Source organism: Hyperolius riggenbachi, chromosome 11 (genome assembly GCF_040937935.1).
Source record: "Hyperolius riggenbachi isolate aHypRig1 chromosome 11, aHypRig1.pri, whole genome shotgun sequence".
In the NCBI taxonomy this organism is placed as follows: domain Eukaryota; kingdom Metazoa; phylum Chordata; class Amphibia; order Anura; family Hyperoliidae; genus Hyperolius; species Hyperolius riggenbachi.
This window is the reverse complement of record NC_090656.1, coordinates 134,227,179-134,254,576: the sequence shown is the minus strand read 5'-3', so window position 1 is coordinate 134,254,576 and position 27,398 is coordinate 134,227,179. Positions and strand designations below refer to the sequence as shown.

The following is a 27,398-nucleotide window of genomic DNA, read 5'->3' as shown; positions in this document are numbered from 1 at the left end:
CATATAAATTAACATACCAGCCTGTAGGTTTTCATCTCCTGTCCCCCTCTGTCACATCTTCGCTGCTCCCCACCACAATGCTGGCCCAAAAAAAGCCGTTTTATAAACTGTTTTTGTAAACAAAAAATATGGCCGCTAAACAGGAAGTGCATCATAATATTGCATGTACCTGTAAACTACATTAGTTTCCATGAAAGGTTATATTACAGAACAATAAATGCAGCCTTCAAAGTTTACTTCATAGTTTAGAAGAAGTTTTGCCTTGTAAAGAATGCTGCAATCTTTAGTAGTGATTACTGATAGCAGGTCCATATTTGCATTCTGCAATATGGTAGTCTATGAGCTATGCTTCTCACAATTATTAGCTTTTATCAGTAGATGATACTGAGTTACTGAGAGCAGGGAATGTGTGAGTTCTGCTTTTCACAGTTTTCAGTGTGTGAAAGACTCAGACTCAGAGCAGGGCTATCAGTGTAGCATCCTCCTGTCTGTAAACAATTACAGCCACTTCCTCTTTGGGCCGACAAGCCTGACAAAGGAGAGTAAATTTGATTTATTTCAGCAATGGAGCAACTAAAAAAGGCTGCAGTAAGCCAGAGCACTTTAGAATAGATAAAGGAACTTGTAGGATATTAGAAAAAAGGCTGAAAAATTTGTTAGAGTCTCTTTAAGAGAAAAAGTGAATTGGATCGAGACCGTTGGCACTTATTGAGCTCATTGAGCATCCAATCAATTTGACTGCATTTAGCTGGATTTTAGCAAACCGTATGTCTCTGACCACCTTAGAATTCACACGGCTGCTTCTGTCCTGTGTTACATCATCAATAAACTTTAGTGTCCCAGTACCACTAGCAGCCATGCACGCCCAAGCCATCACACTGCCTCCATCGTGTTTTACAGATGATGCGGTATGCTTTGGATAATGAGCTGTTCCATGCTTTCTCTATACTTTTTTCTTGCCATCATTCTGGTAGAGGTTGATCTTGGTTTCATCTGTCTAAAGAATGTTTATTCCAGAACGGTGCTGACTTTTTTAGATGTTCTTTAGCAAAGTCCAGTCTGGCCTTTTCCATTCTTGAGGCTTATGAGTGGCTTGCACCCTGCAGTGCACCCTCTGTATTTACTTTCATTTAGTCTTCTCTTTATGATAGACTTGGATACGCTTACCCCCTGGAGAGTGTTGTTCACTTGGTTAGTTGTTGTGAAGGGGTTTCTTCACCATGGAAATTATTCTGTGATTATCCACAGGACGCCCAGGTATTTTTGCGATGCTGATTTCACCAGTGCTCGCTTTTTTTTCTTAGGATGTACCTAACTGTAGATTTTGCCACTTGTAATATTGTAGCAATTTCTCAGATCGGTGTTTCCTGTTTTTTCAGCTAAAGGTGGCCACTAACAGTCCAATCTCTAGTGAAAAATCGTTCGATTGATCTGAAAATCTGATTGGACGAAAAAAATCGTTCACTACACCATCAACTAACCAATCATTGCTTCCTATCTATCACGACCAACAAGAAAATCCAGATTTTGGTTCGACAAAAATTCAATCGGACGATTGTTTTTATAATCGTTTGTTATCGATTGTGCCCATCAACTGAGATTATTTACAACCAATCCGATCACAATTTCTAATCGCTCGAACGATTTTTTGCTAGAAATTGGACTGTTAGTGGCCACCTTTAAAGATGGCTTCTTTCAACTGAATGGAGAGATCCTTTGACCCCATGTTGTCTGTTCTCAGCATAACCTTCCACATGCAAGCACCTTGCTTAGATACAGTATATAGAGTGAGGTATAACGGAAAATTGTATACTCACCTAACGGTAATTTTCCTTTCCATGTGCATCCATGGCAGCATACATATGGGTTAAGCCCCACCCCTACCAATTAACAGGACCTTATCAATAAAAGAAAGTGACCACTAGCGAGCAGCATTCTCATTGACTAGCCGAACCGGAGAACAGCAAAAAGTCAACAAAAGGAAAGGGAGGGAAATCCCTATGCTGCCATGGATGCACATGGAAAGGAAAATTACCGTTAGGTGAGTATACAATTTTCCGTTTGCCATACGCCTCCATGGCAGCATACGAATGGGATTTAACTAGCAGAAAAAAAGTAAGGGTGGGACAAGACTTGCTGACCAAAAATAATTTAAATTAAGGCTTTAACAGATTCAGAAATAACTTTCTTTCTAAATTAAACTGAAGCGGAGGCTGCTGGATTGACTCTGAAATGGGCAATGAAAGTATGGACAGAGGACCAGTTGGCAGCCTGGTGAATCTTTGCCCGGATAGCGAAAGTGGCACAGGGGACAGCTGAGAAGAGTGCACTGTGATGCCACCCAGAGGGACAAGGTCACAAACCCTGATAATAGGCTAGCCTTAATAAAAGGCTTTCTTGATTCATTTGAGCCATGAAGAGATCTTTTGAGTTTGATGTTAGCTGGCTCTTTCTTAGACCTGATGGAATTATGAAGAGCTGTTCTGATTTCCTGAAGCTCCCTTGTTACATTCACATAGGCTCTAAGTGTTCTTGCAACATCTAGAACATGCAGATCAGAGGAATTTGTATCCATAAAAGATGGCACTGTCCGATCCTGATTAAAGGGAAGCCCGGAAGTGAAGTGCTGTAGTGGTCTCAAAACTACTAAGTGGGATGTCAAGAATGAGCCCCTAGATCCTGGAGCTCGGAAACTCTTCTGTCCAAAGAGATAGCGACTAGAGGCATAGTTCTTAAGGTTGTTAAGTCTCATCTCCTGCAGTCTTCCACTGGGTCAAAAAGAGGTTTTGCTAGGTAACTGAGAACCTGCGCAGTTCCCACTTTGGAAAAAGGTTGCAATTAGGATGCTTGTTCTTGGTGGCAGCCTTCATAAATTGAACTATTAGAGGGTGAGAGACCCAGCAGTGATCCGTCAAAGCAGAGATGGCAGAAATCTGCACTTTGAGAGTGCAAGCCAATTGTTTTTATAGGCCAATCTGGAGGAAGCTAAGAATTTGTTGTGCTGGTGGACCCATTGGGTCTAAATTATTTACCAGAGCAATTGAGAAAAAATATTTTACAGTTTGTAGTAGTTTTCCCTGCTTTTAGCAGTGTGTTTATCAATGATTCTGAGTTTACCAGGTCTCTAAGCTTCCTCCCACAATCCTTAAGCCTTTAAATCAAGGGATTGAGGAGACAGGTGATAAATTGAGCCCTGGGACAGGGGGTTTGGTCTGACTGGAAGAGGAATAGGAGGTTCCAACTTCAGGCTCCAAATTAGAGGGACTCATGGCTGGCATGGCCAAAATGGACCCACCTCCAGGAGTACCACTTGTTCAAGGAGGAGTCTCCTCAGAATTTTGAAGATAAGTGGAGTTGGAGGAAAAAAACAGAGACTATTCAGAAATTTCAGGTGTTGCCAGAGCACCCTGAGCTCTTGAATGTGGGGGCGAATCTCCTCGAGCTGGCATTTAGTTGATGTAGGTTGCCATCAGGTCCACCTACCCAATGGTCACAGATCACTCTGGATATATTTTATTGAGTGGCCACAAGCTATTGCCTCAGTCCCCTTGATTGAGAAAATCTGCCGCAGAGTTCTGAGGCCCTATGAGATAAACTGCCATGATGCTGCAGAGATTGCTCTCTGCACTGGAGATAATATTGCTGACCTCTAACATGAGGAACAGACTCCTTGTGTCCCTCTGCTACCTGATATCAAAGACTGACGTCTCATCCCAGTGATGGCTGAAGGTCTGAAGCACCATATAAGCCACCCTGTGTTTGAGTATATTTGCAGGGATCAATCAGCTTTGTTTTGACTATTTTACCTAAGCTAATACGACCTGTAAACATGTCAAACCATGCTTGCATGTTTATGAGTTATGAGTGAACGATTGGTTAATAGTTGTTGAGCTTGTGTTTAGCCACCACCGCAGACAGTCTCATCGTGGGAGTGAGAAGGATGGTCTGAGAGCAACTCTGGTGGTTTCATTGATGGAGAAACCCTAGTTGGAATGGGCAGATGTGCCAGTGAACCCATTTGACCGTCTGGATTGTAGATGACGAAGTGCCCAGGAGGTGTATACAACACCTTGATTAATGAATATAGTATGATAATCAGCACTCGCAAACTTTTGGCAGCAATTTTCTCATCTGGTTACTGCATTGGATATAGATTGGAATCTTGCTCACGGAAAGATTAGGTTTCAGAAGGAGTGAGGTGGCTTTCCTCCTTGTTTGTTAACCAGCCAAAGACAGACTGTGAAGAAGAATCTGTTGCTAACACAGTAGAGCCTTGGGATCTGAGGCTAGCAACAACAGATTTTTCTCAACTGAGCCACCAGACACACTAGTACCAAAAAAGGTTGTCATGGCTGTGATAATGTCGAGAAGGAGGATGGTTACTGGAGAAGAATGTTACCAACTGCATGGTGGAAAGAAGTTTGAAATAATGAATGTATCTGCCAAGTCATTTGTTGTAACTCCATCTTGAATGTTTTCAGAAAGATGAAGATTTAGGAATTTCAGATCCAGTACTGAACGCAGATCACCTGACTTCTTTACAATGAAGAGAGGAGAGTAGACTTCCTGAATGCGCTCCTCTTCTGGAACCAACATAACAGCCGTTTTCTGCAATGAGTCATGAATGTAAAAGAGCAGGTCTCTGTAAAGACAAAGTGACTAAGTGGTGGAGTGAACTTGCACATCCAAGAAAAACCGAACCACTCTATCTGTGGCCTACTCGTCCTTTATTGTTTTTTGTCCAGGTAATATGGAACTGCTGAAGTCTTGCAGCTACTATCTGGACTTTAGAATTGTCAATAGGACTCTGCGCTGACTGCTTTGTGAGCTTATGGAGATTAGCATGTGAAGTTTGCCAATTCCTATGGTCTGGTCTTTCCTTCCTCAATGTCTTCTCTCCTTTGGTATAATACCAGCCTTGGTGACTGTTGGTTGCCAGATCCAACTTGTTACTAAAAAGATTTCTTCCATCAAACAGAATTTTAAACACATTTTGTTGGAAGCTGGGAAGCTGGGATCAGCAGACTAGTTTTTTTTTTTTGTTTTTTTTTGTTTTTTTTTTTTTAACAGACCAATTCACTGTCATGGCAAAAAGCCTGGCATATTAAGTGGACTGGACAAAATCTATAGCCGCTTCCCTAATAAACTTAGAGACAATATGAACGTTCTCTAAGCTGCCAGGATAGAATCAGAATCCTTGTCCACTTCCCGTGGCAACTGAAGATAGAGCCAGGGCTGGTTTACATGCCCCTCCAGTCGTCGTATACACCATCGTTAAATCTATATCACGTTTATGGTCTAGGACATCTTAAAAAGTAATCAAGACTTTTAACCTTACATGGCATGCAAGACACCTGACTGACATGTCCACCATGGAAGTGAACTCTAGGACTGGAGAATTTTCTTGAAGAAAGGATGATGTTTGGAAAGTCTGCTTTTTCAGGAAGGACTTTCTCCTTACCTTTTCACATTCATCTTTATTTGATCTCTTTCAAGACAGGAAAGGAGAATGATAATTATTTCAGACGTTTCTTATCCTGGAGAAGGGTTTCCTCTTCCCAGTGAATGGCTTCAGAGATGGCTTGGATAAAGGAGAAATAGAAACCAGATATCTGTATGCTCACTCTCATTGGATTCATGCTAAACCATAGATAATTGAGGATATTCAGTATCTTCATTGATTTGCTGGGAGGATGCTTGGGGACCAAAGAGCCTTCATAGTAGTCCACTGATTCCTGGACAGCCTGCTTTATCATCTTGGATGTGTGCATCTGGTGGAACTCTGGCTCTTTTCCCATGTGGTGGAAACAGATCTACTTTACTGATTTCCCTGGCATGGTTCTGTCGCCACAAACCCAGCAATCTGGGGGGCTATGGTGCCTTTAACTGGGACCTGATCCTCCAGTTCCCAGGCAGGTTATTTACCTGCTCCTTGAGCAGGATCCTGAGTGATGATATAAAGATCTAAAGCAGGATCTTAAATGATGACAAAGAACTAATGTCCTAGAACTGTGGTGGGAACTTGCCCTCCATTGTTCTCTTCTTCCTGGGCTTGTATCTAAAAAAGTACAGCCCATTTATGGAAGGTGTGCTCTCTGTTTGTTTTTTTTTTGTAGAAAAGCGGGGTCACTTACCTGTATGACTCTTACCTATTGACCTTAGAATTATTTGTTTCTGGCACAGTGTGATCCAGAATGCAGTCCAACAGACCGCAAGAGATGAAATAAGTAAGATAAGAGGTACATGAAACGTTGCAGAAAATAAGAAATCAGATAATACTTTCATGCAAGGAATGCTATGTCATTTATATTGCACATAGTACACAATACTGTTTATAATGAGAATGGCAGATGATAAAATATAGTACATAGTGCTACCAAGATACTTGAAATAACTTACCTCCTCCTGCAGCTTGAGAAGCATTACATCAGAGGGACAGCAAATAATAGTGCCTTTACCTTTAAGCCAAACATAGAGGGAGGTAGTGTTGCAGCCAGCACAGTCCTGTGTGTATCCAGCCTTGTGAGAGGAGGGGAGGAGAGCTCAGCTGTGAGGAGATCTCTGCTGTGTCCAGAGCAAGGATTGGAGAGCAGTTACTGCAAACACTTCCTGGTCTGATGGCTGTGCGTTCCAAGCTGGAATGCACTCTAAGCCATGTGCTTCAGAGCCTTTCATTGTGAGACAGGTGAGTGGAATCACACTGAACACTCAGCAGCACTGAATACCCAGCAGGAGAGGCTGAACTATGCCTCACATAATGGAGCCTGAGCAGTCAGCAGACAGAGCAAGAGATACAGGTGAGAGGGATCACACTGAACACTCAGCAGCACCAAACACCCAGCAGGAGAAGCTGAACTATGCACCACTAACCTGTGCAACTGCAGACAGCAGACAGGAAGAAAAAAAGGTGAGAAGGATCACACTGTGCTCTGCAATCGTATTTAAGTCATGCAGAGCAGCCATAAAGGGGGAAAAAGATCATTTAGATCAAGCTCCCACCATCACCCCAGATATAAGGTCCCTAAATAATTTGACATTTAGTCATGACAACAGGGCTGCGACCAGGAGAGGCTGAACCTGGCCGGACGCGCAGGAATGTCGGCGAGGTAAGAGTAAAATAAAAATAAATAGCGCTGAAACACTAAGGAACCTGTTCGGAGGTGAGGACAAAAATGAGAATGCTGCTCGCTAGGGGTCACTTTCTTTTATAGCTAAGGTCCTGTTAATTGGTAGGGGTGGGGCTTAACCCATATGTATGCTGCCATGGAGGCATATGGAAAGTACTATATTAGCTAGGCCTATTTTTAACATTGAGCCTCAAGCAGCCAGAAGGCATATTTATCCGGCATCAGCCGATCCCAGTCGGTGCCGGATAACCAAGATTCTACTGTAATACTTGGCTAGGGTGTCATCGTCGCTAGGTTGTAGCCTTCTTGGAGTGCTGTAGTAAAAAAATGTACAACTTTTTTTTTTAATATTTCACACAGACTATGCTGTCAGTGACATCATCTGGTGATTTTCATTGTTTCATGCAAATTAAATGCATTTCAGTTTTCTTCACCCCTTCCTCAAGTGAATTTGTGGAACATATCTGCATCATTTAAACACTTGCTAATCTTTTCATGTGATTCTACCTCTCGTTACAGCTATGGCAGTTTGGTGAATGGGTGGATGTTGTGGTTGATGACCTCCTTCCAACTAAAGATGGGAAACTTGTCTTTGTGCACTCAGCCTCAGGGAATGAATTCTGGAGTGCTCTGCTGGAGAAAGCTTATGCTAAGTATGAGACACTTTTGAGAGGACTGACAAATGATGTTAAAGTTTTTTTTTAATTTAATGTACATCTTTCTTGACCCATTTTTGTTTTCGAACGCTGTAGAGCTAATGGAAGCTATGAAGCTCTCTCTGGAGGCAGCACTTCTGAAGGCTTTGAGGACTTTACAGGAGGAGTTACTGAGTGGTACGAGCTGAAGAAACCACCGGCTGACCTGTTTGGCATCATCATAAAGGCTTTGGAGAGAGGCTCTCTCATGGGGTGCTCCATTGATGTGAGTAAATCATTTTCAGCATGTCTTTACATCCTGGAAACTTTTCAACAGCCTTCTCATTGTCTTTTCTGCTTTAAATATTTTGCTTCAACCTCTTTGATAAAGACCACAAACAACAGCATTACATAGCAACCATATTTTTGAGTACTTCAGAGTAGTGATGGTCATGTCCAGGAGAACTCATGGAGAAGCATGTGATTTGTTCAGCTGATAGATATTTGCAAAGCTCTGATTTTTCTGTGATCACTTCCTGCTTTAGCGCATAATTATGACTAGCAAATCAGAGACTTGCATATCTATCCCCTGACCAAACGGATCACATGCCTCTCCATGAGTTCTAGATATGACCATCACCTCAAAGTAACCAGTCTGATATTGTCTTTGTTGTGGGACTGGATACCTGCATATTGCCATTGCCTTTGTTCTTCCTGCTGTTAAGTCATTGCTGTCCTGTGGCATGTTACTTATTGAACAATGTCATGTTATTTCTTCTTTGTACCCTCTCTTTTGTATACTGTCTGGAATTCCTCCATTTGCCATGTTTTCTAGTTGTTCAAGTTGCTAATACTTATTTAAATTCCTTAACTATGCTGTTAGCTGATTTACTTCTTTATCATTTTTTTCTCTTATCTGTCATTGTGTTCTTCCTTTTCTTAGATCACTAGTGCAACTGACATGGAAGCTGTAACCTTCAAGAAGCTGGTTAAAGGGCACGCATACTCTGTTACAGGAGCTAAAGAGGTACCAAATGCATTTACAGTAATTTAATGTATCTTGGATGTCATTCAATTACGTAGATCTTTTTAACAATGCACCAATATGTAAACCTGCAGACAAGGCAGCATGGAAAGAGAAGCAGACCTTTTACCAAAGTCAGCTGGGGAGAGTCCAAACCAACTAATCATTATTTCACAACAGATATGTTGGGCTGATGTCTAGTGAACAAGAAAAAATTCAGTTGTGACTGTTAAGAGTGACAGCCACTGGATGAATTTAATTTAGATAACTTAAATGACTGTTAATGTTAAAGAGAAACTCCAACCTAGAATTGAACTTTATCCCAATCAGTAGCTGATACCCCCTTTTACATGAGAAATATAATAATTTTCACAAACAGACCATCAGGGGGCACTGTATGACTGATTTTGTGCTGAAACCCCTCCCACAAGAAGCTCTGAGTACCGCGGTATTCTGGGCAAACTGCCACAATGTAACAATGTTCACAGACAGGAATTAGCTGTTTACAGCGGGGACAGGCAAAAATGGCGCACAGCGCCAATAGTGTCAGAATGGCGCTGGCGCTGCACTTAAAACGATATTTATCGTTTTATATGTTAATTTTGTTTTGTAGTGATCGGGCTGAGAGGTAGTGGGCTGGCAGCGGGGGTTGGGCTGGAGAGGCAGCGGGGTCAGGGTGGAGAGGCAGCGGGCTGGCAGCGGGGGTCGGGCTGGAGAGGCAGCGGGGTGGAGGGAGGATTACGCAGCATGTGTATACATTACCTCGTCCCGGCCGGCGATCGCTCCTTCACTTCATAGCTTGCACGAGTCCTGCATCCAGCCAATCACTATGCGGAAACTGAAGCCGCATGGTGATTGGCTGGATGCAGGACTCGTGCAAGCTATGAAGTGAAGGAGCGATCGCCGGCCGGGACGAGGTAATGTATACACATGCTGCGTAATCCTCCCTCCACCCCGCTGTCTCTCCAGCCCGACCCCCGCTGTCTCTCCAGCCCGACCTCCACTGCCAGCCCGACCCCCTGGCACACCGTTCTGCTGTTTTATAAAACGCTATTTACCATTTTAATGTATTTACATTAAAACGGTAAATAGCGTTTTATAATCGGCAGAACGGCGCGCCATTATTTCCTCCGCGCCATTTTTTTACTGTATGCGTTTACAGCTGTCTCTAACAGCCAAAACAGCTAGGAGCAGCTACATAACCTGCCCACAGTAACAATGTCACCATGTAATACACGTCAGAATGTGAATCTGGGAGAGGAAAGATTTTACAATGAGCAAACACTGACTAAATCATTTATACATAATTATGGTAAAAAATGAAGCACTTTTTTTACTACATTATTTTCACGGGAGTTCCTCTTTAAGCTATAATGCATACTGTGACAGTAAACTTCCTATGGCCTGTTATTTTGGCAGCATTTCTTATTTTGATCTCAGCAGCCGACATTCTAAAGTATGTGCTTGCATTTCCATTGTTCCCAGCTGTCAGGCCCAGAAATACTGATCAAAAGTTTTCCAAAACTAAACCAGTTAAAGACATGCTTACTTAAAAATTTTTTTATTTCTTTATAGTATGGGAAGATGGTGGATCCTCCTATGGTGTATTTTATGGCTGGTTCTGTCCTCGTTCAGGAGACAACTGCCCTTTCCCTCTTTTGATGGGATCTGGATAAATCTCTCCAATTGCACAATGTCCGGCGTTCAATAAAATTATAAATCTTTTATCATATCCACAAAGATAGACCGCATAGACCAACCACTGGCATGTTCTGGACACACGCCTGTTTGTAATCCTAGCACCGTGCATAAGCAAATGCAAACATCTAGACAGTCAACTCTTCCCGGTTGTTCACAAGATTGAAATGGCGGATATTGGTTATGAAAGCACTGCAGTGTTTTTTGCATTAGATTCACCAAGTGTCAAGGTTTCCTCCTTAGTGCTGTTCCCTACTCTTATTTAGCAATACTCTTCCGGGGGCATGCATGTATCTTGTAACTTTAATTTAAGGGAACATACATTTCATGCATCTAACAATTTATCAAGGCAGCGAAGAACTCACACTTACACCATTTGCAACAAATGGGCTGTAATGCCATAGTTATAGGACTGGCTGTGAGTTGACAGGGAACAGGACCAGGAACTAAGGGCCATCCATATAAAGGAGCTTTTCAGAAGCTGCAAATGTTCACTTAAAGCTTAATTATTGCAAGTTTCCTTCTGTTTTAAGAAGGCAAATCACACCAAGCATTGCTTTTTAGTAGGAGGGCTTTTGCTCTCTTTTAGCCCCCTATACATTCCTAGTGGTTCGGGTCACCCCCAGCTGCCTGGTTACTCTGTCATAAATAATGATGCACACCTGAGCATAGTCCCAGCAATCAAGGCTCCAAACACCACCCACAGGCGAAACAACAAATAGCACCCAGTATATAAGTCAGCAGAAGGGGCACTTATTAGTGAGAGAAGTTCCTTGCAAAGAAGGTATACACTGCCCCCAGGAGGCAAAGCAGGACATTGCTCAATTCCTAACAGCAACCTATGATGCTGTGTCTTAGACTTTTGCAAAACAATGATGGACACCACTCCCGGTTCACAGGTGACGTGACAGGCCAAAGGGTCTGGCAGCACTCTAGGCCCAACAATAGCAATGCAAAGATGACCAGCACCATCAGACTTTTGAAATGTTATAGGGATGGGTTATCATATGAAAAAAACAATGGAAAACTATTTTGAAAAGGCCCCAAAGTGGTGTTGGATGTTAACATTGTGTACACTTTGTCTATACATGTGTGCCTTTGAGCTTGACTTGTAACGGATAAAGATGAAAGGAAATCGAATTTGAGAAGGGTTGAAGCCTGGAGGTAAAAAAAAAAAAAGAGTCCTGGAACTTAGAAACATAATGACAAAGTCATGTGTGTGTGTGTCCATCACTAAGAGTCTTGGCTGAGAACCACTATGAGAGGCTGAAGGAGGAGAAATTAAATAAGTTTAGTGTCAATAAAGCTCTTGCTATCAATAGGGAGGTCACACGGTAGTTAAAGCGGACCCAAGTCAAACATTTTTTTAATTCAAAATATTTAGTTGCTCTATTCTGACACATACAAAGATAAATAAACACTCATTCAAGCCTATGAGCATTTCAGTTCATGCTTTTCACCCTTCTCTTTTCATAACTAGAGTTATACAGGTGGCAGCCATTAGCAATTCCTCCTTTGCTGGACACCATCTACTCCACCAGTCTGCCGGATTCTGTCCCGGCAATATGAAAGGAAGGGAGGGGTTTCTCCACTAAATGTAAAATATTTTATATTTGTCATCATGCAGCTGAAAAAAGGCTGCTATTTATTATTATAAGTTAGAAAATAGATTTTATCTCTATCTTATATTTTTAATTTGGGTCCACTTTAAAAACTAAGCAGCCTTACCTGCTTGTGCCAATAGCATAGCATGGTGGTCTAGTGGACAGAACTCTCCTTGCAGCGCTGGGTTCCCATTGGAATCTGAGCTACTGTCAGCATAGAATTTGAATGTTCTCCCTGTGTTTGCAGGGGTTTCCTCAGGGCACGTCCATTTCTCCCCCCACATCCAAAAATCCCCATAACAGGCCTGTAGGACATATGACTGTGTGGTAAGTACAGGAGAAGCCCAGTATGTGTGTAGATGTATTAAATACATAGTGGACAAAAAAGGCCAAAACCAGCTCCTCCATTGATATCCCTGACTGCATTTCTGCTCATGTTCAGGTAGGATTGCGGAGCACTCATTCCCAGCGGAGTGGAGGCAATCTCTGTGTGCCAAGACCTGCAGCTTAATTACCTCCTGAGTTGTAAACAGAGTCCTGCATGGTTGTCACCACTATTTCAATATACAATTTAGTGTGAACTATAAAGTAACTTACAAAACATCTGTGTAAGCAACACCCTGTCGTTTCGGGCAATATGCCCTTTTTCAAGCTGATGTATACAGTGCTGCCCATAATTATTCATACCTCTGGCAAATTTTGACTTGGTTACTTTTATTCAACCAGCAAGTAATTTTCGATGGGAAATAACATAAGCGTCTCCCAAAAGTAATAAGATGATGTACAAGAGGCATTATTGTGGGAAAAAAACATTCCTCAGCTTTTATTTACATTTGAGCAAAAAGTGTCCAAAATTATTCATACCCTTCTCAATAATCAATAGAAAAGCCTTTATTGGCTATTACAGCAATCAAGCGCTTCCTATAATTGCAGACCAACTTTTTGCACATCTCCACAGTTATTTTTGCCCATTCATCTTCAGCAATGCGCTCCAAATCTTTCAGGTTGTGGGGTCTTCTTGCCATCACCCTGATCTTTAGCTTCCTCCACAGATTCTCAATTGGATTCAAGTGAGGACTCTGGCTGGGCTACTCCAAAACGTTAATGTTGTTGTCTGCTAACCATTTCTTCACTGCTTTTGCTGTGTGTTTTGGGTCATTGTCATGCTGAAATGTCCACTGGTGCCCAAGGCCAAGTTTCTCTGCAGACTACCTGATGTTGTTAAGAATCCTCATGTATTCACTTTTTTCATGGTGCCATTTGCTGTGATTAGGTTGACCATAACACAGAAGAGCATAAGTCTTCTTCTTTGTCCAGAGGAGCATTTGTAAAGGCAAAGCAAGCTTTTGTGTGCCTTTTCTGGAGAAGTGGCGTCCTCCTTGGTCTGCATCCATGGAACCCCAGCAGTGTGCAGTGTCCGTTGGTTTGTCTGCTTTGAGACATTGCCACCTGTAGAGCCCAGATTCACCATGATGGCCTTGGTGGTGATCCTTAGTTTCTTTTTCACTTCTCTCATTATCCTCCTGGCCAACACAGGTGTAACTTTTGGCTTCCAACCACGTCCTCTGAGATTTTCCACAGTGCGGAACATCTTGTATTTTTAATAATACTTTGCACTGTAGCAACTGGAACTTAAAAACATTTAGAAATTGCCTTGTAACCCTTTTCTGACTTGTGAGCAGCCACAATGCACAGCTGCAGGTCCTCATTGAGCTCCTTTGTCTTAGCCATGACTCTCCAGAAACCAACTGCAGAGAGCTGCTGTTTTTCACGTGTTGAGTTAATTAAAACAGCTGTTTCCAATCAATCAGGGTAATTTAAAATGCTTTAGAAAAGCTTGGACTATTTGGAATGGTATAAAACTTTAAATTTTCCACAAACTGTGACAGTTTGTAAAGGGTATGAATAATTTTGGACTGGACACTTTTTGCTCAAATGTAAATAAAAGCTGAGAAATGTTCCCTTCTCCCCCCCTCCCTCCCCCCCCCCCCCCACACACACACACACACACACACAATAATGCCTCTTGCACATCGTCTTATTTTCTTTTGGGAGACTCCTATGTAATTTCCCATCAAAAAATTACTTGCTGTTTGAATAAAAGTCATTTTAAGTCAAAATTTGCCAGGGGTATGAATAATTATGGGCAGCACTGTATATGAAGGACAAGAAGATATATATCTAAGTAATAAAAGAACATATCACCCAAAACGGCAGGCTATTGCTTTCACTTTTATGGATACCATTTTGTTGTTCCTTTGGACATTAAGGTGGCCACTAATGAGACAATTTGCCGAACAATCGATTTATGAATGATTCTTCGTATGAACAATCGTAAATGATTGTTTGGGACCACTAATGGACAAAAATCTTCTTGCCAATCTCATCAGATGAATGGGATCGAACCTAAATTTAGATTGATTTCATTAATCTGATCAGATCGGTTGGAGAGTTTTTGTCCACTAGTGGTCCCAAACAATTATTTACGATTGTTCATATGGAGAATCGTTCTTAATCGATCGTACAGCAAATTGTAACATTAGTTGCCACTTTAAGAGTCATCAAGCCAACTGAGTCATCTTATAGCAGATTTCAATCTTGACTCATTCTGTGCCATTTTCCATCTGAATTTAAAGCATATTTTTAGTTGTTGTTTTCTCTTTCTTTAAGCAATTTAGTTCTTATTTTAAACTTGTAATGTGGTCACTTTGTAGGTCAACTACAGAGGCCAGAACATTCAATTAATTCGAATGAGGAACCCCTGGGGTGAAGTAGAATGGACTGGTGCCTGGAGTGATAAGTAAGATGGGATTTCATGTTTGTCATACACTTTAAAGCTCAAAGCCTGAAAAAAAAATAGTTCTGGACAGTGTGGAAAGAGGTAAAGGCGTAGCAAACAATGGGTCCGATACACCCTCCCGCTGGACGGACGTTCTGCCGACAAGCTGTCGGCAGACTGATGTGTACAAGCTGTCAGCAGACTGATATAAGACAGAATATATATAAATATATATATATATATATATATATATGTATATGTATGTGTATATATATATATATATATATATATATATATATATATGATCTTCTCAAAAAAATTAGCATATTGTGATAAAGTTCATTATTTTCTGTAATGTACTGATAAACATTAGACTTTCATATATTTTAGATTCAAATACACACAACTGAAGTCGTTCAAGCCTTTTTATTGTTTTAATATTGATGATTTTGGCTTACAGCTCATGAAAACCCAAATTTCCTATCTCAAAAAATTAGCATATTTCATCCGACCAATAAAAGAAAAGTGTTTTTAAAACAAAAAAAGTCAACCTTCAAATAATTATGTTCAGTTATGCACTCAATACTTGGTCGGGAATCTTTTTGCAGAAATGACTGCTTCAATGCGGCGTGGCATTGAGGCAATCAGCCTGTGGCACTGCTCAGGTGTTATGGAGGCCCAGGATGCTTGGATAGCGGCCTTAAGCTCATCCAGGGTGTTGGGTCTTGCGTCTGTCAACTTTCTCTTCACAATATCCCACAGATTCTCTATGGGGTTCAGGTCAGGAGAGTTGGCAGGCCAATGGAGCACAGTAATACCATGGTCAGTAAACCATTTACCAGTGGTTTTGGCACTGTGAGCAGGTGCCAGGTCGTGCTGAAAAATGAAATCTTCATCTCCATAAAGCTTTTCAGCAGATGGAAGCATGAAGTGCTCCAAAATCTCCTGATAGCTAGCTGCATTGACCCTGCCCTTGATAAAACACATTACCCGCTCCGCCGGCGCGACTCACCCCGGTCACCGCTGCTCCGTCTCGGCGCTGGTCTAGCCCGGCAGGAAGTTTAAACAGTAGAGGGAGCTCTACTGTTTAAACTTCCTGCCGGGCAGGAAGAAGTGAAGCATGCCGGACCCGGAGACCAGACCAGAACGGAGAAGACAGCGGAGACCTGGGGACTGGAGTCGCGCCGCCCGGAACAGGTAATGTATGCAGGTGGGGGGAGTGGCGGCAGCACCACCACCACCACAGATTGTGAACGGTTTCAGGCTGAAATCGGTTCACAATCTGTTTGCAGTAAAGGCAGCCATACGATCCCTCTCTGATCAGATTCAATCTGTTAGTTGAATCTGATGGCAAATCGACCAGTGTATGGCTACCTTAATCCTAGTAAAAAAAATGATCCTAAACACATCAGATAGATAAGAAATCTATCTGATGATCTATCTGCTACTAATCTGACGAGTGTATGGTCACCTTTAGGGCTCATTTCCGCTATAGCGAATCCGCATGCGTTGTCCGCATGCGGATTCGCACAGCCAAGTGGATGGGCCGGTTTCCACTTGTGCGTTGTGCGGAGCGTTTTTGTGTGCGGGGAAAATCTGCACGGCAGAGCCGTCAGAATTCGCTCCCCGCACACCGCTAAGCGAATCGCATACAATGTATCTAATGGGGAAATCGCATGCGGTTTTGGCATGCGTTTTTCCCCGCGATTTCGCATGCGATTTCGCATAGGAGGTAATGTTAATTTACACAGGCAGTGGCATGGTTAAAATCGCCCACCTACTACCCTATGCGAAATCGCGGGAAAAAACGCATGCAAAATCGCACCCGCATGCGATTTCGTCTGCGGTGATTTCCCGGCGATACCGCACAAGTGGAAATGCAGCCTTAAGGAACTCAATATAGAGACTACTCCAGTTGTGGCAGAGACCGGATTAACAATCCCTTGCACACTTTCCAACACTTTTTTTTTTTTTCTCTTGGTAATAATATCCATTGAATATAAATGTTTTGCTAGCATTTACCTTTCCACAAAAAGACACTGGCTAATATTCATTTACACCTGTAATTCTGTACTTATTTTCAGTTCAAACGAATGGAATCATGTGGATCAGTCAGAAAGGGATAAACTGCAACGTAAAATGGAAGATGGTGAATTTTGGTGAGTGCAACATTGTATTGTGTCTGTGAAGAGTCTGATCCAGTTCACCTTATATCCAAAGGCAAATGTGGACACTGGGAACTTAATGTTGTAGAAGGTCTTCCATTGTGATTGGATTACATTTCTTCATAGGGTTTCTTTTAATAGCAATGAAATGTCTTCTAGAACGTAAGAAGGATCCATTTGAAACTATACTATGCTTCTTTAAAACAATATTCACTTATGTTGGGCTATCATATGAGGGGCCAATCAAAACCTAGAAACACAGAAACCTATAGGTGGAGACGTCTAGTCAATATATATATAGAAACCTGTAGGAAATGTAAACTACAAATAGTAGTAAACTTGCATTGGAAGAGTACCCTGGCTCAGTGTTGATAAACACTATATTTCCAATGGATTATACAAATTTTTGATCTGTGTAAAATGGGTAACTTTTTTTTTTGAAATGTAAAACCCTGATCAGCACACAGCAACAAGCAACACAGATATGCTTCCACATCTGTGCTACTGCTTAAAGAAAACCCGATGTGAGTGATGTAGAGGCTGCCATATTTATTTACTTTTAAACAATACCAGTTGCCTGACAGTCGTCCTGATCCTGTGTCTCTAATACTTTTATCCGCAGGCATGCAGCAGATCAGGTATGCTGACTCAAGATTTATTGGATTAGCCATATGCTTGTTTCAGGGCTTTGACTTAGACACTACATATGCCAGAAGATCAACAGGACTACCAGGCAACTGGCATGGTTTACAAGGAAATAAATATGGCAGCCTCCATATCACTCTCACCTTTGTTTAATACAAGAATGAGTCTTCATCCAAGAGAGCAACATTGCAGGCACAGGGTAAAAAAAGCAATTTTATTATGCAAAAAGCAGACAGATGCAGGGGAGGCCCCCCCGGTGGAAAGGGCTCCTCCTCACTTTAAAGCCGTTTAGTGGCATGAACACGCATCATTAGAGGTGTTTAATGGAGGATTCAGGGAGGCCAGTCATAAAATGTATACCTCCCCACTCTCAAGTGTTTCCTTTCTCCTTGAGATGTATAGACTGCAGAGTTCTGGCCTGCAGAGTTAGACCCTGGGGCTGGTCCATGTGCTCACTCTGGGATTGCTCAGTTCCCAAAATCCCACAACATTTTTACCCTCCTCAGTGCATTAGACTGCATAACTCAGTTTGCTTTGATTGCACTTGAGTAATAGATCACTATGATGTACAAGTTTCTTTCTTGTGTATTGCTGTTAAAGGGGGTCAATGTGTCACCAATTTCCAGGGCTTTTGTTGCAATTTCTAGCCAGCTTGGAATTGGGCCAATGAACTGCAGCTGCAATCTGTAGCTCCTGAGTTTAAAGAAAATAGAGATTATTATTATTATTTAGTATTTATATAGCGCCAACATCTTCCGTAGCGCTGTACAGAGTATATTGTCTTGTCACTAACTGTCCCTCAGAGGAGCTCACAATCTAATTCCCTACTATAATCAAATGTCTATGTATGTATTGTATAGTGTATGTGCTGCAGTCTAGGGCCAATTTAGGAGGGAGCCAATTAACCTATCAACCTATCTGTATGTTTTTGGAATGTGGGAGGAAACCTGAGTGCCCAGAGGAAACCCACGCAGACACTGGGAGAACATACAAACTACTTGCAGATGTTGACCTGGCTGGGATTCGAACCAGGGTCCCAGCGCTGCAAGGCGAGAGCGCTAACCACTACGCCACCGTGCTAAAGAGGATCTGTACTGTCCGATTTGTACAAAAAAAATATACCAATCAAGTCACTGTGCTCTCCTGAATTCCTCTTTTCCCTCCATTTTTTTATGTTCTCTTCTCTTGTCCTTAGGGCTCTTTTCCACTACGGCGTTTGCGATGGCTGAATCGCAAAAACGCAAACTGCTAGTGATTTTCAAATCGCTACAGTTGGCTTTTTAACATAGGAATCGCGGTAGGTCATTTCCACTACCGCGATTTGTTTTTTACCTAATCGCGATCGCGCGGCGGAAAGATTATTGCCGCGGTTTTGCTATGCATAGCATAGCAAAATCGCGATCGCAAACATCAGGAAATTGCCGCAAAATGTTGTACTTTTGCTGAATCGCAATCGCTAGCGTTTAGCGTGAACGCTAGCGATAGCTAGTGGAAAATAGTGTGATGTTTTCTGTTTACCTTGATGTTGTTTTTACAAGTGCCCTATCTGGGTACCCACAAGCCGTTGAAGTGGACATGAACTCAGAACTTCCTGTCTGCTCAAAAAGATATGCAACAGCATAATAACCTTTAAACAAAAAACATTTCTTTGTTACAGCCGATACAAATCCTGAAATAAATCTACACTGTTTCTACTTCCTGATTCATGGAAGCAGACATATATTGTTAGCAGTCTGTACTTTCAAATGAGCTTACCTGCCGTGGCAGTCATGTGACACAGGGGAGATATCAATTTACAACTTGTGATTAGACACCTGAGGGGGAATTAAACAGGCTAAACTCTCTAAATACATACAGGGAGCATTTCTCTGTTTTCCTTCTGTCGTGTGCAAGAGTTCAGGTCCACTTTAACTCTACTAAAACGCACAAAGTAGAAATAAACAGTTGCCAACTAGTTAAGCACTACCATGCAACTCTCCTTGCCACTGTTTTTTTTTGGGGGGGAGGGGTTGTTTCCATATGCGCTTTTAGCTGCGCTTATGGAAATGCGATCGCAGGTACATCAGGCAGTGCATAGACTGCACTGTCTGTTTCCATACATGCACTGCAATTCCCCACTGAATCGCAGCGCTTGGCTGCAGGCATTTTGGGGTGATTGCATCCGCGATCCCATTCATTATAATGGCATCACAAGCACCGCCTCAGAGAGTCACGTGATGCAACGCAGAGCCGCTCTGACGCATGGCTCCTGCATTGCATATGGAAACAAGTCCTGATCCCTGCAGCTTCCTGTGTTCCATCATGTATCCCTTCCTGCTTTGCCTCACTAGCGGCGGGCAGATGCCTGTGCGCTATGGTGCGGTTGTTAATTATGCCAGCCAATCCACCCCCACATACTTCAACGCTGCTAAAGCCTGCCATCTAAGCCAGCAACCACATCAAACGTTAATCTATGAATCGGCGGTTAAGCTTAGAGCTCCCGACTCCTATTGCCATAGCGGCCCAGCGCCAACGAACCCGCTGCATAACACAGAATCTGTGCACCCAGCCGCACAATAGACCATCTCCTAAACCTTACAATCAAAGATAGCGTATTCCTACTTCTATTAATACCATGATTGCACTCCCTTAACACACTGATCATTCGCTAGTACATTCAATATCGCTAGTACATAGTCTTGTAACAAGCCCCTACCCACTCAATTCAATTTGCTGTACAATAGTGCCAAATTACAGGTATCCAATCCCTTCCCCTCCAGAACACAACACACACTGCAAACTATTAAATAGTGCATCGGATGCTCTTCTTGGATTGATTCGGGGACTTAATGGAACAGTGTTTTTGTCAGCTAAAGACAGTAGTTTAGAGCTGGACTTGTTAAGAGGTAGTGCACTTTTAATATACTTTTTTAGTATTTTTATTTTTGAAAAATAACAATCAAAAACCGATTTAAAGGTTTGTTACTGCTCTAGACATTGCTGGGCAGTTTGTGTGCAACGCAGGGATCTGCTTTCTATACAATGGGCCTGAAACGCTTAACGCCAGTAAATTGGCTATGCACAGGGAGCGCATGGCAATTTTACTATTACAAGCGCAGGGGTATGACCACTAACCCATTAGTGCTACTCGCATTACCGTGCATTGCTATGGTAACACGCGGGGCCTAATGTCTGATATCCTTGCAGATTTTTAGTGTCTGATGTTCCCGCAAAATGCACTGCAATGAAGAGCATTGTCTACACCCTCTCAACATGTGGGACATGTACCCAACCTTCAGCTGCACCCGAGGTGTCTTAGACAAATCATTACAGTCAGTTTTGAGTTTTGAGTTGTTTTTTTTTTTTTTTTTTTTTTTTTAGTAACTCTTACATCGTCAAACCTGACTAATCACACTTTACTAATAAGATATTTAAATCCTATCTGATGGAGAGATAACTTGTCACTTTTTGACTTGTGAAGAGACTGGACAGAGCTGAGTAGAAGTCTCCAGAGAAATAAAATAATCCCTACTGTAGTCCTAACTTAATGTGACCCACATTCAACCTTAGTTAAAATGTCATTCATGTTCATTTTACTTATGTGCAATTCTCTCCCTCAGGATGTCATTCCAAGACTTCCTCCGTGAATATTCTCGCCTAGAAATTTGCAATCTCACTCCGGACGCTCTCACAGCACGTAACTACCGCAAATGGAACACAACTCTTTACAATGGAAGCTGGCGGAAGGGCAGCACAGCTGGTGGTTGCAGAAACTATCCTGGTAAACACAGAATATTTCAGGTCACAGTTAGATTGCAGAAAAACACACCAGAACTTAAGTAGTGGGCCAAAATGACCCAAACCCCAGTGAAAAGTCAAAATGTGTAATAAGACTTCCAGTACATGCCCAAAAACAAACCCATGATTCATCACTTTTGGACAATGGGTTAAGTTTTACAAGTGGTTTCTTTTTACCACTGTAGCCACCTGAAACATACAGAACTACTTGTGCATAGACACTGTTATACACACAGAGCTCCCTCAAATCCCATAGCCTAGTATTGTGGGCACATACCTTTTACGAATTGCTTACGATTTACGTTTCTTTCAGACACTTTGGTAGTGGAGTTCTGTGTATAAAACTGTATTTGTACGTTACACTAGTGGTTGTAGGTATATCCGTAAGCTGCAGGAGTATAATCGAGTGTTTACTTGTTTTTATTCACTATCCCAAAATACCAACACATTACTTTCTGGATAAGTGCTAGAAGTGATAATAGTATCTTTTATCTTAAGAGGGAGTCCTGTAATTTTTTTTTTTTTATTTATTTATTTTTTTTGGAGAGCTTATTTTTTCTGCTCCGCACTAAAAGGATAGCCACAGCATGATAGAAAAAAAATCATTACAATTTATGGAAATCCTAAAGAAAAACCCGGAATTTTACTTTGTTTCACTTTTGCAGAATGCACTGAAAATGTGAAGTCTCAGTGCTTACAATATGGAGAGCTGCCTCAGCAGAGCTCTCCTGTCATCTATTTCATAGTTGTTAAGAACTAACTACTAAGGTTTATCTGCATAAACAAACAGAGAAGTGAATTTCTTCAGCAAATATATATGGAATAAAGACTTTCCATTGTGTGCTGTACAAGAGTTTGGGTCGTCTTTGAAGCAAAATCCTAATCAGTTTTAATATGTTTATATATCAGGTTTAGGGCTCGTTTCCACTATCGCGAATCTGCATGCGTCCAACGCATGCAGATTCGCACATGTAATGCAAGTGGATGGGCCTGTTTCCACTGTAGCGTTGTTGAGGTGCGTTTTTTTCAGCGGTAAAAAAACGCACAAAAGAGCCAACGAATTCGCCTGCGAGTGGAATGCATGCGAATCGCCGCTAATGTATTTAATAGTAAAAACGCATGCGTTTGTTACATGCGTTTTTACCCGCGATTTCGCGTGCGATTTCGCACCTTTTTCAATTTTATTTTGCCCTGGCAGTGTCATGGTTAATTTCGCATGGCACCCTGCCATGCGAAATCGTGGGTAAAAACGCATGCGGAAACGCATCCGCATGCGTTTTTACAAGCATCGGAATGCCGGCAAAATCGCGTCGCAACAGTGGAAACGAGCCCTAAATCAGGTTTAATATTTGTTGTTTGAGGGGAGGGAAGCAGTACTGTATACACATTATGCTTGTCTTTCTAAATATCTCCTACCTTCTACTATGCTCCTTTCTTGCACAGCTACATTCTGGATCAACCCACAGTTCAAATTAAAGCTGGAATTTGAAGATCAAGATGATGACTATGGCAGAGAGAAAGGTTGCACTTTTCTTCTTGCTCTTATGCAGAAAGACCGAAGAAAAGAGAGACGATTTGGAAAGGACATGGAGACTATTGGCTTTGCAGTCTATGAGGTTTGCTTCTTAACCATTCTGTTATTCCTAATGAAAGATTTATCTAGTAACAAAGGGTACACAGGGAGACACAAGGGGGCATAAGTTTTTGATTATAAACACAAAATGGTGTAAAAGATTGATTCAGTCAGTAAAGACAAAGGACCTGATTCACTAACCTTTACAACGTACATAATAAGAGCAACGTATGTGTTGTATCCATAGTGTGCTTGTGGTATTTGCGCAATTCCTGGTAATTTTCCAACATAGACTTGAGGGTGAATCTGGCCCAAATTTAGTTCAATCATATATGCTGCTGCTGTGGTTGTAGGGTGAACAAGGCACATAAAGCAATTAATGTGGTAATTTATGAGACTATAAAGTCTAAAATAAACATGGCATGCATCTTGTCCTCTTAAAGGTAAGTGCAGTGGCATTCTCTTTGTAGTAGATAAGAGTGTCATGGAAGCGCCACAGCATTTGCATTTAAGGATGTGGGACTAAGTGACGAAAGTCGGTTCAAACAGGGTTTCTGAGGGTGAGTTAGACAAAAAAAAAAAACACCAGTTAATGGATTCATACATTTTTAGTAAAGCAATATACATAGCCTGTATTTTAAACTTTTAGGCCTCTTTCACGTCGCACATTAGAAAATGTTCCAACGCAGACTAACGCACAGCAATACTAAGTCTGTGCGACATTCACAGTGCACACGTTGCGTTTGTGTGCAACGTGTAGCGTTATTAGAAAGTGCTGCATGCTGTGCGTTATACACGTTATTAGCTGAGTTGGACTGTTTGCACATGCTCAGTAATGACTTGGAAGCATACTTTTCATTGCCTGTATGCTCTACTGTATGCGACGATAACAGGGCATTAAGTTGCGTTGTGACTTTTTTGTGGCCTTGCGTTGTAATTTGCGTTGCGACTTAAACATCACATCAAAATTCAACATCCTACTGTGAAAGAGGCCTAATAGTCTGTTTAAGGCTACAGCTCATGGAGTGTATCATTGTACTGTGAAGTTGCTATGTAGGTTGACAGTGGAGTGTTGCAATTCAGAATTTCAAATGAGATCACACTGAGCGCCTGTCATCAAAAAGCTTATTACATGAAACCTAATAGGCAATTACTCAACCATAAACCAATTAAAGAAGCCCATTTAGGTAACTCACTATAATAGCCCAATTATGTGGGTCAATCAATAGCTAAATGCAAAAACATCAATCCGACTAATATGTATCCAAAAATAACAGTAATTTATTGAGGGACGTATCCCATAAAAACAATTAAAAACAATGCAATTAAAATCCCCAGATAGGATGCAGGTTAGAAACAGCCCTCATAGAAAATCAACAATAGTGATACACCGTATTTTTCGGAATATAAGACGCACTTTTTCTCCCCCAAAAATGGGGAGAAAAAGTTCCTGCGTCTTATATTCCAAAGGCAGGGAGTCCCCAACTTCAGAACGCCCGCCGATACGAACCGCCGCATTGTCGGGGACTACCTGCCTTCTCCCCCTGTGTGGTCTGCCTGCCCCCAGCATGTCTCCACTCCCCCTTGGCAAAAATTACCGCAGAGCAACTCACCTTCCTATGGATTCCAGTGCTGTGTGCTCCTCCGCCTCCAGCATGTCAGCGCTACACCTGTAAAAGAAAAGTTAGCGGCAGAGCGGCTCACCTACCCAGCAGCGACGATCTGCAGACATCTGGGGTACCGCGCAGCTTCCCCTAGCGATGGCTCCTGTTAATGACTCATTGAGTCATGGGGAATGACTCATTGAATCATTAAAAGGAGCCGTGACAAGGGAAAGCCGCACAGTACCCGAGATTTCTGCAGGAGGACCACACAGGGTGGCAGGAAGGGATGACACACACACACACACACACACACACACACGAGGACAGGAAGGGACACAGGAGGACAATGGGGGAGAACATGTACAAGACGCTCCTGGAACATGGGCGCACCAGATTTAGTATATACTGTATACAATTTTTACCTTTGCCCTCTAAACCTAGGTGCGTTTTATATTCCAGAGCATCTTATATTCCCAAAAATATGGTATTTCAAGGTAATAGTAAGGCAATATAATGGGGAGATACAAAAGTGCTGAATTCTAAAAAAAAAAAAAAAAAAAAAAGTGCGTTATGCAAATACAAAAACTTGCAATATAAATCATTAAAAAATGTTCGAAAAAAACCTTTACAAAGAAAAACTTTAATACCAACACTTTTTGTGTATCTGTATTAGTTGTGCACAAAAAGTGACCAGTGCAAGTTGTGTGCAAAAAGTATTGAAGCAAATGCACAGTGATATATGAAAAAAAGATTGACGATGGTCAAAGGAAGATTAAACCATTAAGGTGCTTAGTGCAAGCTGAGAAATGTGATAAAGAACTCACCCGATAGAAATGGTGTTTCAGAGAGGGAGGGGGACAGCCCAACGCGCTCGCAGCTCCAGCTACTTCTGAGGAGACTAACTATGGGAACGAGACCGGCCGATTAAAAACTATCCGTCACCTGATTAAACCGCGCACAATACGCATAGCTAGTGCGCTCTATCCGGGCCAGTGTATGATGTTTGTATGGATGCTGGCTGCGAGACATTACTGAGCCCACGCACATTGCGTACTCCTGAGATCAACATGAACATATTCGTAAGGAAATCATTGCAGTGCAGGAAATCCTATAACACAGTATAGATAGGTATAGTCAATAGGGTGCTAATAATTTTGAGTTGATGCAAATTGTATGTTAATTTTTATGCAGATTTATACAGCTTAGAAATGGGGTAATCAGACACAGCAGATGCATTCCTGGTATCATTGCCCAGTGGCAGTTGAAGACATACAATTATAGATGGTGGATATTTCTCTTGGTTGAGATGTTCTCTTGGTGAATTCCAGCTTCCATTCTTCACCATGACACTTTGTTACATTCACACCACCAATCATTTTTACAATAGAAAAGGTGGATTTACCATTTAAGAACACCTTTCCCAGTCAGTTGTTGAGCAGTGATGAAGTTGCTTAGCCTGAAATAGGCAAGCTTTTCACACGCGATCAGGCTGTAGAAGCACTGTATGTCCTTGATTACATCTGTTGCAAAAACATCAAAAATATAAAACTTAATCTTTTTCTTAATTTAAAAAGGGGGGACACCGAGAGCACAATATAGTGTAGTAAGTACTGGATTACAGGTAGTCCTCGGTTAACGAATAAGATAGACTGTCGGCTCGTTCTTAACCTGAATCCGTCCTTAAGTCAGGACGCTGTGCCAGCCACCTTTGCCTCGTTTTTAATGCTGAGTAGGTGCAGCGGAAGGCAGATAGGGGACATCTCACCTGTTCCACAGTGGTAGAAGGTCCCAGCGTGCTGCCCGGAAGCTGCACTGCGCGACCCATCCTCTCTCTCCATCCACCGTCCCCCCGGCGGCTTCTCATGCGTAGCATAATGACTCATCAGGAGGCGCCGCCACTAGGGGGCTTTTCCTGATTGCGACGCATAAGAAGCCGCCTGGGAATAGTGGACGGAGAGAGAGGACGGGCCGCGCAGCTTTCGGGTAGCACGCTGGGACCTTCTACCGCTGTGGAACAAGTGAGGTGTCCTCTATCTGCCTTCCGCTGCTCCTACTCTGCTTTAAAAATGGCAGCAGAAGAGGTAGTCCCCGGTTGCATGACGTCATCGCGGCGGGTTGGCGAGCGTTCGTATTGGCGGGTCATTCGTAAGTCGGGCGTTTGTAAACCGGGGACTACCTGTAGATGGATGTAAAGGGTAAGTATAATATTCATGGGCGTCCGCACGTTAGGCAATATGGGGCATTTGCCTCCCCCTGGCCGCCAGCTGCATATCCCTTACCCCCTCCCCCCGACCGTCCGCTACTAACATTTACTATAATTCCTGTTTGTTCATTTATCCTCCCCACCTCCCCGCAGCACTCGCACAGCTCCTAGTTTCCTTACTGCGATCGCCTTCAGCCGGCCCAATAGAGACACAGCTCTTCCCCACCTCTCCACCCCTTCCTTATACCATAGTATCCACAGAGCGTGTGGATCTACCACTGGCCCGCCTCTAACTCCGCCCCCCACCAGCCAGATGTTCGAGGTCTCTAGGCTTGCTACTATGCGTCCCCCTGAAAGTGACAACATGACAGAGGAGAGGGTGAGCTGCGGGGGGAGACTGGAATCAGCGCAGCAGTGATAATCAGTGCAGAGGAGAGCGGACGAGTCTCCTGACAGGCAGCTGTTCACTGTGTGAGCCCAGAGCGGTGTATATCGGCATGTAGCATATGAACAGTACGATGCTGATATACACAGCTCTGAGCAGCTCACAGTGCACAACTGCCT

The 27,398-nt window shown here is 42.4% G+C and overlaps 1 protein-coding gene across 3 annotated transcripts in view; it reads left to right on the top strand.

Moving 5' to 3' along the window:
• CAPN1 (calpain 1) overlaps positions 1-27,398 on the top strand; it is a 144,390-nt gene that overhangs the window by 76,652 nt on the left and 40,340 nt on the right. For 2 of the 3 annotated variants that reach the window (XM_068260325.1, XM_068260324.1), the window contains 7 exons: positions 7,647-7,780; positions 7,880-8,048; positions 8,706-8,789; positions 14,803-14,888; positions 16,952-17,026; positions 21,277-21,437; positions 22,898-23,070. In XM_068260325.1, coding sequence (XP_068116426.1) covers positions 7,647-7,780; positions 7,880-8,048; positions 8,706-8,789; positions 14,803-14,888; positions 16,952-17,026; positions 21,277-21,437; positions 22,898-23,070 — 882 coding nt within the window. Of the gene's footprint in view, positions 1-6,543; positions 6,686-7,646; positions 7,781-7,879; positions 8,049-8,705; positions 8,790-14,802; positions 14,889-16,951; positions 17,027-21,276; positions 21,438-22,897; positions 23,071-27,398 lie in introns of those variants that run through there. The other variant, XM_068260326.1, reaches the window with a different exon arrangement.